We start from the raw sequence: 15,142 nt of genomic DNA on the forward strand, positions 1-15,142 counted from the left end.
AAAAAATGTTGGTGTCAAAAGTGTGTTAGCTGCGAGCATAATTATTTAACGACGGGCGTGTTTATATACACATTAGACAATCGTCTCTTTTCACTATTGCGGGCGGAATTTACTCTCAATGCTTGGAGCCGACCAGCAGGCATCAAGTTTACTGATCACTCAGAACGTAGCTCAGATAAAATTACCCGCCATGAACTTTCTTATTGACTTTAAGATATAGGTTATATGCTGTAATAATGAGCGTGTGTAACGCTATACTGAACCGAGCCGAAATGAATTCGCAACGTTCGCTGTGTTGACCCAATTAACGGAAAATTACACGTGTGATGTCGCATTTCAACGTAGCGCGATCTTCCAAATGCTTGTCCGTGATCGTAGCTACCCAGATATTGCAACTGATTAATGTAGCTAGTTTTATAAGCATTGTAATTGATTGCCCTAATATAACCTCGAACGAAGAAAAAACACTCGACGCAACAATAACTTATTCGTATCAACATCGGTGTATTGACATACCAAACACGAGGCGCCCTTTACGTGGCATGCATTGTTAAGTACCCAGGTCGTTATGGTTACACACTACCCCAAGCGATAAAATGGTGCGAATGCCCAGACTATACATACTCATAGAAAGGTGGACAAATAACCCGTTCGACATTATTATTAAAAGAAACCCCTTGTTGCTATCAGAATAGCAATGTTATGCGCGACACGTTTTGTAGAATTAACAACAGAGTTAAGTTTTATCAACATGTTACATATTGTTAACAGCGGCACAGATACATGGAGTTCAAGATCCCAGAAAAAAAGAAATTGCACGCAACTTAGTATTTATTGTACCTGATTCGAGTATTGACATAGTCTTTGTACAACTTCTATTCGAAGTACACTCCGTGGGCCAAAGCTACGCAAAATAACGATTCATTTGTATAGGTTGCAGTGGAAAAATTATCGTTTTCGGTGTCCCAGATGGCTCGACTCGACATCTGTAGACTCTGCCCCTTTTGAGAGCCGATATAAACTGTGACGATGATTTTATACCGATGATAGTTAAATTCCTTGATTCGCGTTTTTATAACATCCGTCAGGTTTTGTGCGACAATGGCCGAAGACGTTGGGTCGTATCGAACACCGTCAAGCGTAGAGTCCAATATATTCTGCATGACCGTCCTAACCGCGTGGGGACTGTACTTCTTATCTTCATCCGGTTTCAGCTGGTACGTGTTTTCCAGCTTCACCTCCATTTTGGGCATTCTCATGTGGTCAGAGTGCATCCCAGCGACAGATGGCCGCCCCAGGTAAGAGAATCTTCGCCCCATCGACAACGCCAGCGACATGGTGCGAGACAGTTTTCTCCATCGGTGAGCCGCTGCCGGAGACGCTCCGTAGCCAGGCATCTGTCCCATGCCTTGCCCCGAGCCAGAGCTCATTGACGTTCGCCGGGACACTTGTGAAATTCTTCGGGTTGGTTGTCCGTTTGACATGATTATTTCTTCTTTGAAATTCTACAAGTTCTTTGGCATGATATATTGTTCAAAGCTCAACATAAAAAGTCGCAGATTAAAAATACCCGCCAAGCTATGGTCGCGGCAATACACAGTGTCGAAGCCGCTGGCAACGTAACCCTGGTAACCGTGTTGTTTATCTGTATTCTCGAGTACGTACCTGCGAACAAAGCAACACATAAGTTATAGAGAGGTGAAATGCCCGTACCAGATTGGTGTTAACATGAGAGGTATGTTCAATACAGTTGAATCAGGTTCATACCACGCGACAATTTTTCAGCGCATATCAGCGGGGAGCACATAGCATGACAAAATTAAAAGAAAAATACTTGTCTGTATTACACTCACTGAGAAGGCTCCTATTAACCGATGGTCCCCAGACAATGAAGTCTGTCTTCTGATCCAAGCTCAGACGACTTTCAACTATATAATCCCACAAACAGCGATACTAAACACGACTCAGTGACACAAAACACTGTGAAAAAAAATGTCGTGTCGGCGCGTGGTGTGAAAAGAACATGCAGACCCCACTGACACTGAAGGCACGGAATCAATCAATACATTACTGCGTAGTTTAGTAACAGTTGACTGGAGTGTTTGTATTGGCTGAGCGTCGATCCAACTAACCTTTGAACCGAATCGCTTATATACACAGACAATAAACTTGGCAAGAGATAAGTAAAGAATAATAAAATCAAATTCACGCAGGGTTGAAATCGCACATTTGTTTGGTCAAATTCCACATTTAATTTCGCCACGACTTTCACGAATAGTTCGAGACGTTAACAATAGTTTTTTTTTTATTATCTCCTAACATTTGAGAGCACGTTCTTAACCCCCATTACTAGTATTTGGCATATTTGAGGTACATCAATTTACTTTGTGGATATATTTGTAATTATAACGCCGATTTCTCTTTCTTACCCAGTAAGTATGGCATGTTAAAGGGATTGTGATCATAGGGCAGTGCGTGTCCAAATTTCATGCAAACAAAAACTGTATTTGACACGCGTTGTATACGTCGTCATGAGTCCCATATCAACCATCGCGCTTTAATTTCGCAGTACACACAAATGTTGAAATTTATTATTTTGTAGGAGGAATTTGTAGGAGGTGCTTGGCGAGTGACACTATGAGACGCCCATTTCTTCAATACGTAGTGACGACTGATAACACTGTTTGGCTCTGAATTGACCTTTGGACCCACCTGAGATACATGGTGTATACAGTCGACCCAATAAAATGTCTATACATTTTTAGTATTTTTTATTAACAAGTCTAGTTGGGCGGGGTGGTAAATTGAATGCGTTAATTTAAATCGCGTGTTCTTTTGTTACCGGTTATCAGCTATAGGTCCCTAAGTTTTCCCACAACACTCCGATAAACATTTTACCTTTTCCGATATTGAGGGATTATTAGATTTTTCAACAAAAAAAATCACAAAAAGCAGCTTTTTGTCATAAAATAGTGAAATATATCAAGAAAAAAATCCTTCATAGAGTTATTGGATATAAAAACAGATAATTATTGTAACAATTACCAATTACATACGAATTTAAAAAAAAAAACATTCCACAATATTTCACTTTATTTTTTCATTTCATACATCCTTAATTGTGGTGATGCAAATCAGGTGTTGAAGATCATAAAAAAAAATAGAGTGTGTTATCTCCTATGAACTATCACAAGTTTTGCATTAACTTTCATGAAACCTATATTCACTGTAGCAATATAATAAGGAAAAAAATAAAAAATATAAAAATATCCAAATGAGCATTGTACTTTTGTTCTAATTTCAGATTATGCATTTTAAAAGTCTTCAGTTCTGAATTTTTTCAATTAAATAGGTCTGTGCTTGCCAAAAATTTTTCGCTTGTCATAATATTGCAATTTAGTGAATATTATTTAGTCTCCACCAAATGAGAATGCCCACAAAATGTTGACAATTGTCGAGAACTCTGCTTGGATATAGTCGACAACTCGGCTTTGATGTAGTCGACAATTGTCGAGAACTCGGCTTTGACGTAGTCGAAAATTGTCGAGAACTCTGCTTGGACATAGTCGACAATTGTCGAGAACTCTGCTTGGACATAGTCGACAATTGTCAAGAACTCGGCTTTGACGTAGTCGACAATTGTCGAGAACTCTGCTTGGATATAGTCGACAATTGTCGATAAATCTGCTTGGACATAGTCGACAATTGTCGAGAACTTGGCTTTGACGTAGTCGACAATTGTCGAGAACTCGGCTTTGATGTAGTCGACAATTGTCGAGAACTCTGCTTGGATATAGTCCACAATTGTCGAGAACTCTGCTTTGACGTAGTCGACAATTGTCGAGAACTCTGCTTGGATATAGTCCACAATTGTCGAGAACTCTGCTTGGATATAGTCGACAATTGTCGAGAAATCTGCTTGGATATAGTCGACAATTGTCGAGAACTCGGCTTTGACGTAGATAGCTGACAATTGTCTGCTTGGATATAGTCGACAATTGTTGAGAACTCGGCTTTGACGTAGATAGCTGACAATTGTCGACAAATGGGGCTGGCTTCAAAATAGTTGACAATTGTCGACTAATATGAGTGTTGTCAAATCAGCGTGGCCACAACATGCTGACAACACTGTCAATCTGTCAGACTGGATAGGCAGCAACCAACATAAACTTTAAACTGAAACATATATGAAAACAAAATCATGACTTCACAAAATCTAAAGTTAGATGTTTTATTTAAAAACGATGCTTTCAATGAAATAACAAGCAGCCTGTCTTATAATTAAAGATATCACGAAATGAACTAATCTGAGAGAGGTCCACATGTAGTACCTATATACGTAATATCAAAGAAATCGGACTTGCGTTTTTTAACAAGAAGTCGAAAATATCACTTTTTATCAAAAATGACAAAAATATTCATCAAAATTAGAGAATTGAAGATGTCATCAGAAAATGAACAATACATACAGTATTCAAGCAATCAGACTTGCTGTTTTCAACAAGAATTCAAAACATTCAGCCTTGTAGTTTTTAAGAAGAAGTCGAAAAAGTAAAAAATTTACATTGACAACAGAGCTAAAAATACAATGTGGTAATGGTTTGTTAGTCGTCCAAGTCCATGTCCATGTCTTCATCCTCACCAATTATGATAGAGTCACACTTGACAATTGAGTGCTCAACTTGTCTTCTGTCGGTATCGAATCCAATGCAGTTTCTGCCACAAGCCATGGCAGCAACAATGGCTGTACCTACAAGGTGGTGATAAAAGAAAAGCTGTATCAGCATACAGAAAAGTGCATGGAGAGGAAAGGAGGAGAAAGATGAAATCTCAGCTGCCCGAAAATTATTTTGAACCTCTCCATCACAATCTTAAGCAAAAACTGAAGACATTTAAAAACTCAAGACAATAAACAATGCATAACAACTCAACTGACACCTCCCAAGAATAGTTTTAGCCAACTTAATCTGATAGACAAACATGAAAGTACACCAAAATCACTGACAGTTTCTCCTACAAGTTTTCACTTCATCAGAATGAAGTTGATTGGTTTAAATATTCTAACTCTCCCCCTACAAAACATACTGATCGAGTCCTTAGTTTATTACCCCGGTATAAAGCTCCTAAAATAAGTTGCTGATGGGGAAAAAATGACATTTATTAGCCCAATTCTAAACTGCACAAAACCTTCTCACCCACTAACTACTCATATAAGATGTGAATTTAAGAGGTTTCTGGATTATGACTCTTCTCTTCTACAAATCATACAGGGTGATCTCTTAATTAAATGTGTTTTCACACAAAAGCCTTATAAATTGTGATACAATAGACAGTAATGACCCACGTACCAAACTTATCACCCCAATCCTGAAATACACATAGCAGCATGCATACTCGCTGCAAAAACCACTGGTCCATTGCTAATCCCCATGCATTTGAATTTGGGTGAACAAAGCCAAACGTTTTCCTTTTTTTCCTTAATGACAGCCACTTAAAACAAAAATAGTTTATCCTAAGTTCTTTATACAACTTTTTGAAGAAATCCCCAACTAGAATAATCTATAAGCTACTCACCAGTGCCACAACATGCGTCAAGAACCCACTGATTTGGGTATGAAAATTTGTCTAATAGGGTCTTGAAAAACTGTACATGTTTTTGTTGACTATTAACTATGACACCATCTCCATCCTTGTCAAGAACTGGTTTTTGAGTTCTCCAGAAATTGTGTCTGCTGATAGGTGAATCTTCTTTTATGTTTAATACGTTTCTTTTTACTTTGCCATCACTGGCCCAATACCCTATAACCACAGGTTGGATGGCATTTGTTAATGTAGCAGTATCTAAGGAGAAATACAAAGTTTACTGACCAATGAGTATTATCATCTGAACAAAATCTTGCAAGCAATTTAAAAAGTTACCAATAATTTTTAATCAAAGTATTCTAGTATAATAATGGTTTGTCATTTACCAGAAAACTAAATTAACAATGCTTCCATAATGTGATTCTTGAAACATTTAACCAGAATATTCATATTGATAATTCCATGCATTAACACAACATTTATACCTATGCCTAGCAATGATTATGATTAATAGATTTTAGGTGAATTCAGCAATATGAGCAAATACCAAGTAGGACCAGTACAGCACATAAAAACATTATTTAAACTAGTTGTCATAGTTGTTGACAGGGAGCTGAAAAAACATTTTGTGAGAGTTTTTATGAAACAAAAATACCAACAACTAAATCCTAAAAAAGCAGGCTAGGCCCATGCATACTATATGTGATAGCACTCTGTGCTTCTAATAGAGGGAATTGGTAATGGTTTTTGAAAAGTCAAAAATAACAATAATAATTTAAAATAGAAAATTGAAAATACATTAATCCTATTAAATCAGCCAAGTGAAGAGAGCACCACCCCACGTATCTAACACAGTCAAAAAAAATCACCACAAATTATTTCAGATTGGTTCTTATGAAACTATCCCTGGTTCTTAAAATATACATGGAATAAATGAATTTTTTCTAAAAGTTATAAATGTGCAAATTACTAGTAGTATGCATGGATTTGTCACAACAAATAACAGTGGTGTGGACCACTTCAGAGCATCTGTGTGTCGAATATCATTGAAACCCTACCAGGATTTCTCCAAATATATAAAGTATGTTGAAATACTGCAGCTGATTAATATGAAAAATAGTTAACCAGCATATTCAGAATGACAAAAAATCTTGTCAGGTCGTGCACGTCTACAATAGTATATTCCCAATTGGCATGACACGTTTATACAGACATCACTACAACATCAGCTCCCTTTTTGTCAATTATAGGACAACAGGAGCTAAAAAATATTATACGAAAAACATTTTAAAGTTTTTTTATGTACACATTACATCAGAGGACCACTGAATTTGATAGTAATCCAGCCAACAGTTTCTAACAAGAAGTCAAAAATATTGTTTTCCACCTTTTTTATCCAATTTTCTAAGGATATCAGGATTTCTGGCGGGTTTCGGTGTTTGGGGAAATGTTGTGGGTTTGGGAGGGACCTCAATTTCATGACATTCTGGGGGTGAATTTTATTTGGGGGGTGCAGAGTGCAGAATTACCCCCCCCCCCCCCAAGACCAGCATGAAACCTTGGATTTTTTTTTCATATAAACAAATTCCCATCAGCAACTTATGTCACTGTTGTCCAAATCCAGTGTTGCACGTTTGGAGAGTGGCTATTTTCTCACCTGACGATGCATCTTCTATGTAGGTGTAGGCTACATCAATTTTGGCATAGCCAGCAGATTTTAGCTGTTCTTTCACCACATGTATAGTATCAACTTCGCAGATAACAATCATGGTATAATTTGACACACGGGCTGTCACATTCACATTTTTCACTGTCACAAAGAATGATTTTATTTCTTTACCTCGCCAATCCTGCAATTTAAAAAGAATAAAATATGTGTTGACATTACAAGATGGTGGTGACGGTAGAAGGCAGAAATCTGGAAATTCCAGTAATATTATCAATGGCAAATAATTACTATGTACAAAATGGTTGTCAAAAAAATGGACTAATTTATCAAATATTTTGGAAATTACATTACAATGAAAAGGTGATGCATCAATTTAATAATACAAACAATTTTTTGTAAAAGATTTCATTCATTGAATCTCCTAACCATCCAGTACTACATTTTATTTATTTAAGATCAAACCTGGATGAACCTGTTTACACCCCATCCCTTTCTGCATAAACATTTCAATTTAACTATCTACAATAATATTACACTATTTTCATCAAATTGTTTTGCAGAAACAAGAAAGGGTTAACGAGTAAATGATGCAAAACAATTTTTTATCTGAATTTAATTGGGAATTACATTTTTCCTATAGGCTGGCTTACCTGTGGGGTGTCTAAAATCACAAGATCCACACCAGTGAGATGACCAGTAATTTTTTTCAATTGTTCTGGGTCTAATTCCATGGAACTTCCTTCTACGACAAATGATCTAGTCTTGTTCTTCCCATGAAAAACTGCATTTGTTTCGCCCTGGTTTACTGGTGAATTTTCAATTCTCAGCCTTTGACAATAATTAACAAAGACATCTGGTATTGTTGGGCGAAATGAAAGGGAAGAAAATCTCACTAAATTTTCTCTTGTTGTCTCCGATGGGTACTTTTCGACCACTTCATCCCAGGAGCTCAAATCCATTAATTGGATGAATGACTTTTGCACCAAAGATATTTTGTAAAGTGCCTGTGACTCTTTGTAAAATTCGGATATTGTAGTATTTCTGTCTCTCACATCAGTCAACAAAGATTTGACTGTTTCACTATCCAATGATCGTAGTGTGCGAAACACATATGGTGGTATATCCGGTTTGGAGATACTACTCTCCTTCAGTTTCTGTTTTTTCAGTGCTCCCTCTTCATGCATTTGGAAGATTTCTTCTAGAATCTTGTATGTTGAGTCATCAAGTGAAGCCAAAAAACAAACCACCTCAAGCAGCTGGTTTCCTTTTTTCTGAAAATTAAAAAATATTGTCAGAATACTGCTAAGCATAGTATGTATCATGGAGCAAGTTGCAAAACTGAAGTTTGAATTCGGAAGTGAAGATTTCACCACAAATCAAACACACCAGGATTTGTATCAGCATTTCAACAAGATGAGTCAGATTCACAAAACTCCTAGAAACTGAAAATTGATCCTAGATATTTTATTAAAGATGTGATTTCACAGGTACCTTCTTTATTAACTTAAGTCAGGGAGGCCAAATTTTAGGTGAACACAATCCCTGCTTATCAAACCACAAGAAGTCTTATAACAAATTTGTACCTGAGTGAGGATAAGACCACATGAGGCCTTCCACTTTAATTTATCTTTATCTGGGATTTCATCTCGATATCTTCTGCAAACTTCAACCTGTAGATAAGAAAAATCATGGATGGCTTAGCCAAAGCATATACAACGCAGAGAGTGGCACGATATTGGCAGGGAATGAAACTTTGTACATTTTATATATAATTAATATGCATGAGCAGCTTATCAACTAATCAGCACATGTATAAAAGTATTCATATATTAGCTGTGTGCCAAAATTCATTTGAATTTAAATAAGTCTGGATCTTGAGATACGAGTGTCACAGTGTTACAGACACTGGTAGCACATTAGCTCATTGTTCTTTGCACAAGGAAGATGAAAATTGTGTGAGTGTATTATGGGAAATCCATTGCTTCTAGTAACGAGTAAAAGTCTTATAATGTTTCACCACAAAATAAAAATCGCAATAAAATCAGAATAAATGGTCCAGTGGTTTTGGAGAAGAAGCCGTCTCCAGAATTCAAATTTGAATATTTTACCGAATGAAAAAATTTGGTCCAGCGGTGTTGAAGAAGCTGAAAATGTAATAAATTGACTACAGGCTTATACAGACACTCAGTAATATGGAAGAGATCTATGTCATTGATTTCACCAACAGTAAATTGACTACAGGCTTATACAGACACTCAGTAATATGGAAGAGATCTATGTCGTTGATTTCACCAACAGTGGAGCTAAAACAGTGAAAAATTACCTTGTCCTTCAATGTGATGGCATGCCTATATTCACCAGTTGAGTTGTGCTTAACAGCCAACCACCGCTGCTGCTCACTATTCAACCCAGCATACACCACACAGTTACGGGTCTTAAACCTGTCATCACTTATGTACTTCATTGTCTTTGCAATTTCCTTTGTAGCCAAAAGACAATGCTGGCCTCCAATTACTTGATAATTGTAACCATTTACCTATAATTAATCATTTAATGGTTAGTGTCACACTGTATTTTCTGCCAGGCATTGTACCATTTTCATTTTCCACTATGAAAATAACAAGGCAATTCTTCTATGGTCAATCTATTATAGTTTAATAGGTAATTATTACATAATGTGGTTTACCTTTTTCTTGTCAAAGTCTCCAGGACTTTCAATATCCTCAACTAATACACAAAGAGGCTGATAAGCCTCATCAGCAAACTCCACCATATTTGTTACAAGATTTTTTAAAAACACAGCATCAGGTTGCCGAACCTGTTGTTTTACTTGCAATACTTCTGTATCGATTTGGAACATACCTTGAATACAAAATATAAATTACAATGAGTACAGATTTAAAAACTGCCTAATCGCAGATGCATGTATCATATGGTAATCAGATGTAAAATGGTGACCTTGACTGTTGACCTTTCAAAGAGTAATCAACTTCTGCAGAGTAGATTTGCAGGGCATAATAACCTAAAAAGTGTGCCACTGCTAAATGTCCTGTCCTTGACGTATTACCCAGGGATTCTAATTTACCTGGTCCCATTTTTGTTCAGGGGAAATGGCCGAAAAAGGTGATTTCACTACTTTTTGTTTATGGTCATCTTGACCTTTGACAACCCTCCTTAGTGATAAGAAATCATCCAAGAATTCCAGGATGTTTGGACACATGTATTTATGATACATTGTTTTTGAGATATGGTCAAAAATACAAGTTCGTTACTCTCACTTCTGGTAGGAACATCCCCAGACAGACACATGCTGGAGCAAGCACCATCCCAATGGCTCATTGGATCCTGGACCTGGTTAAATAAAGTCAGCCCCCCCCCCCCCAAAAAAAAAGAATTATTATAAAAAAAGCCAAAAATGCATCCTCTCCTTGTGAAGAACAAATATCCAGCCCCAAATTCCAAGATTATAAAACAAACTATGAAATATGGCAGTTAAAGAATCAAATATCAAAATGAACAGTATACTTGCCACAATAAGCTGCTGTCACATCATCTGCAATTTTTTCCTGAGTGGTGTCACTTGAGTTTGTTCTCTGCTTTTTCAATGAAGCGCTGCTAATTTCCACTGACTTTGTCAATTTTCTTTTCTTGCTCTTTTTTTTTTTTTGTCATTTCTAAAAGACTGAAAAAAAGAAATGATTGTTTTTTTATAACACAACACAAATGACAGTAAGAACATTTCTGGCTCATGAATTGTTCTGACTTTTGTGCATACATGTACTTTGCTTATTTTTTTACAACAACTTGGAATACTGGAAATCCATACATATACTTTGATTCAATTCATAACTATTTTAAATGTAAAATTAAGTAGTAAAGTAATATTGTGTAAATTAATATTGTGCCCCAATACCCCATAATTATTCAACTCTGCCTGGCACTAATGATAATTATACTGTCTGAGGGTCTTTCATTTACATTTATTAAATGCAAATTGGTAAAACATAGGAAAGTATTTAATAAAAGACATTATTAAAGTACTGTTTGTGGGGGGTGGTGGGGTGAGTCATCTTTTGTCATTTTTTATGGTACTGTAAATTACAGGATACGAGGGCTCTACATTTTAATCATGTGTTTTGGAGCCATGATAATGTTTAGTTTTTCCACTCAAACTTGTTTTCCTGATAACAACAAAATTTGTATCTTATAAACTCCTGTAATATAAAATAAGGCATTAGGACAAGATTATTACTAACCTTATATGCACAGACTCAGCCTGGCATGAAACACTGGAATCTCCATCATCACTGCTACTAGACAGTGACAACTGTTCATTTGATGATCCTGAAGTGTTACTACAGGAAGCTATAGCCATGGAACTGCATATGTCACTAAACATTTTTACAAATTCTTGATTGCTTGCATTTTCTTTTAGTTGCCGACTGAAATCAGAGCGGTTATATTCAAACTTTGTTCGCTCAAGCAAATAAGCATCAGGTCTACCATCTTTTTTATGAAATAGAAACTGTAAAAATAAAAAAATAGTTGAACTATTAGAACCTTGATCTTGTGAAAATATGCAAGTTTATTGAAACCCTTGCTAAAATTCCCCACCAGTGTTAAATGGTCTTTCCCTTTATAACAGATCAGTAATTATCTGGAATGTGCACCCACAAGGGATACTGGCCCATCCCTAATCCACATGCATTTAAATTCATATGGACTACCCCAATCTGATTAAAATCAGATCTTTTGTTGGGGTTATATGTTGGTATAATTTTTTCATACGCACCCCAACAAAGATCGTTATTCATGTTCAAGTCGCAATTACTAGACAACCAATCAGAACATGCATTATTAAAGACACCGAATGTGCGACTTGTTGCTGGAACAAGATTTGAACATCGGTCATTCATATTTTGCAAGTAAAATATATTCTTAACATATCCAAATCTTTTATGGTGGACAGTTCGTGAACTTAATTTACTAGGTTCTTTTTGGCCTGAAGTCGGTGTTTGTGGTTACACATAAAATAAAAAAATGGTTCATCCCTTATTTATACATCTTCTATAAAGGCTTAAAATAGAAGCCATGAGTTACAACATTAAAAGTGATCATGAAACAAATTCCTGGATATTATTTTACATGATCTGGGTTGGGTACTCATCATATTTCATCTTGTGCAAGTACATGTATGCATACAATAGAATTTTGACTATTCAAGTCTATGTACCAAGCCAAAGTTTAGGCTATGGAAGTTTTCTCTAAACTAGTTGAAGTTGGCACTTATTTTGAAATTTAGAACTGGAATACAGCTATAATATGAAACAATAGAAATAGAAGACTGTGCTGAATTTATAATAACAGTGTATAGCACAAGAAATAGAAAAAAAAAAACAGTATCTCTGTAGCAGTCGTAATTAACTAGATATTCAACTTCTGAGTTGGCCTATTGTTATGAAACTGATTTTGAAAGTAATTCTATTATGCAAATTAGGCAAAGGCAGCCATGATGTAATAGGGCCTGAAACTGTTTATGTACTTCATGAAACAATAGACCTTAGAAAGAGAGGGACAGGCAACTACTGGTACATAGTTTCTTTTGTTTTAACATGGGTTATAATCCTCCAAATAATTTCACAATATACCACATGTTTATTTGCACTGTCAGCAGTACTCTTTCTAAAGAGAGGGACAGGCAACTACATAGTTTCTTTTGTTTTAACCTGGGTTATAATCTTCCAAATAATCTCACAATAAACCATATGTTTATTTGCACTGTCAGCAGTACTCTTTTTGAGGTCTATGGTGAAAACGCTGCAATGATTTGTGAATTGTTCACAATATGGTAGAATGGAAGTTATTGTAGTAGCCTTCCACGATGACAGGGAGTGACACCTCACAGTCCAATATAAATTGAATTCAGTATAGAGGTTTCCAAAACTTTCCTAAAAAACAATTTCACACCTTGACACATAAATTACAAATTCCCATGTTCATTAAAAAAAACTAAACAAAACATAACAAAATTACATGTTTAATTTAATCATTTTTTTTTTCCATTTCTTTTACCACTTTTTCAGCTTCATTTCAAATTTCCGACAATTTCACTTTAATTTAGACCTCGGTGGAAATATTTAAACCGCGGTGAGAATAATTTTCTGCATAATGTTGAATTTTCCAACATTTTCACTTTAATTTACACCACAGTGTGAATATTTACACCACAGAGAAATTATTCTCACCGCAGTGATAATATTTCCACCGTGGTTTAAATTAAAGTGAAAATGTCGGAAATTTGACATTATGCAGAAAATTATTCTTACCGCGGTTTAAATATTTACAGCATGGAGACAATTATTTCCACCACGGTTTAAACATTTACACTGCGGAGAAAATTATTTCCACCGAGTCGTAAATTAAAGTGAAATTGTCAGAAATTCAAAATGAAGCAGGAAAATACAAGTGAAAATGTGAGAAATTCGAAAAACAATGAATGGCCCTAACAAGCCACTGTATACTTCTGACTTTATCCACAGTTTAGAGCCAAAAGAAACAATATACAATGTACTAACATCTTGAGTTTAATGACTGGGAAATGTTTCACTATTTGTTGAAATATGGCTGCCTTTGGTATCTTGGTCCTAATTTACATACTCAAAACGGTATAGTCAATCATATTCTTTCTAGCTCCATGATCATCAAATCCCCCAGTATTATCTAGAAAAGATCTTGTAAACGCCAAATTACTGAGCTCGAGGAGGATTGTGGTACCAGCAGTTATCCCGGGCAGTTATCTTTATTTAACTCCAAACTTTGGTCAGGTATTTTCAACGGGAATTTTGGTAAAAATTAGCACGACATGTTACAAAATAACAACATGGTCACCGGACCGGTATGTGTATTATAATACTATTGCTTTGCTCCACTCCCCAGTCTTCCCCGATCAAGCGATGAGCGTCTGGTCAATGGGCCTATTTTTCATTATGAGGACAAAAATTCGCTCTATCGATAAAATCTAAAAATAAATACACTACACAGCTCTATGTGGTTAGAATTACGTAATAACCTATATGCATTTACCTTTATAAATTTGTCTCCAACGGCCCTGCATTCTTTCACGTGTCCGAATGCTTCTTCTGTCTTCTTGTTCAGAAGTTTTGAAACTTTTTTGGAAGTTCCCTGCCCTTCGGCAACATAAACGTGAATGCGCCCGTCTTCCTCAGTCAACCACCAAACACGCTTCTTGGCCATACTGGTAGCTTGTTGTGACATCCCGGTAAATTGGATATGTAAACGATAGTACTCGTTGAATTAAACGACGATTGGACTTTACCGTAGCGAGGCCGAGCTGGAAATATATGTGCTGTTCTAAAACTGCAGCGTTTATATGTCGAATTGAGTCCAACATCTTAATCCTGACGCTACGAGTAATCTTAATCCTGATGCTACCAATAAACATCTTAATCCTGACGCTAAGAGTAATCTTAATCATGATGCTACCAACTTATCACCTTTGCTACATTGTTTTCTGACACTAACATGGTGAGAATATCCGGGAGAAAAACTCGCAAACATCGTCTGACCTTTAAAATGCAAATTATTTGCTGCCATCAACCACGCGTATATGGAACAAACTATTTCAAATACGGGGATGCACAAGAAGGATAATTTTAAATTTATATGTTATTGTTACTTTCTATGATTTACCTATATCTTGAATTAATAAACAGTAATGGCAGTGTAATATTTCATTTACATGATCGACCAGTCAGTCGATATATCACAGTGCACCCCAATCTGACTTGGAACATGGCCCTGTTGTGCACATCGTTTGATCTCGTTTGCTCATTGGTTGTCGGCGGGGAGCGCCATTTTATAAACTTGTCT

The 15,142-nt window shown here is 36.2% G+C and overlaps 2 protein-coding genes across 3 annotated transcripts in view; both read right to left on the reverse strand.

Moving 5' to 3' along the window:
* Nucleotides 1-714: 714 nt before the first annotated feature.
* Nucleotides 715-15,142, reverse strand: part of LOC100371047 (dynein light chain Tctex-type protein 2B-like) — a 46,614-nt gene continuing 32,186 nt past the window's right edge. The window contains exons 1-2 of one of the 2 annotated variants that reach the window (XM_078006593.2): nt 1,854-2,003; nt 715-1,665 (exon numbers count right to left, since the gene is read on the reverse strand). In XM_078006593.2, coding sequence (XP_077862719.1) covers nt 876-1,484 — 609 coding nt within the window. In that variant the 5' untranslated portion in view covers nt 1,485-1,665; nt 1,854-2,003 and the 3' untranslated portion in view covers nt 715-875. Of the gene's footprint in view, nt 1,666-1,853; nt 2,004-15,142 lie in introns of those variants that run through there. The other variant, XM_002731723.3, reaches the window with a different exon arrangement.
* Nucleotides 4,218-10,915, reverse strand: LOC146738337 (uncharacterized). Its single transcript, XM_085503171.1, has 8 exons — nt 10,782-10,915; nt 9,939-10,114; nt 9,576-9,788; nt 8,836-8,922; nt 7,903-8,523; nt 7,241-7,433; nt 5,575-5,841; nt 4,218-4,750 (listed from the first exon to the last, which is right to left on the reverse strand). Exons 2-8 carry the CDS (start codon nt 10,110-10,112, stop codon nt 4,605-4,607), a joined length of 1,701 nt encoding a protein of 566 aa, XP_085359297.1. The 5' UTR covers nt 10,113-10,114; nt 10,782-10,915; the 3' UTR covers nt 4,218-4,604.

This window comes from Saccoglossus kowalevskii, chromosome 9 (assembly GCF_978046115.1).
Source record: "Saccoglossus kowalevskii chromosome 9, keSacKowa6.1, whole genome shotgun sequence".
NCBI classification, from domain to species: Eukaryota; Metazoa; Hemichordata; class Enteropneusta; family Harrimaniidae; genus Saccoglossus; species Saccoglossus kowalevskii.

Excerpts from the sequence above, each read along its gene's own strand:
- LOC146738337 (XM_085503171.1), bottom strand. The coding sequence starts at position 10,112 with ATGTTCCAAATCGATACAGAAGTATTGCAAGTAAAACAACAGGTTCGG. Across the intron at positions 8,923-9,575 it reads CCATCACATTGAAGGACAAG|GTTGAAGTTTGCAGAAGATA; the intron begins GTAATTTTTCAC and ends TCTTATCTACAG. Across the intron at positions 7,434-7,902 it reads TGATTTTAGACACCCCACAG|GATTGGCGAGGTAAAGAAAT; the intron begins GTAAGCCAGCCT and ends TTTAAATTGCAG.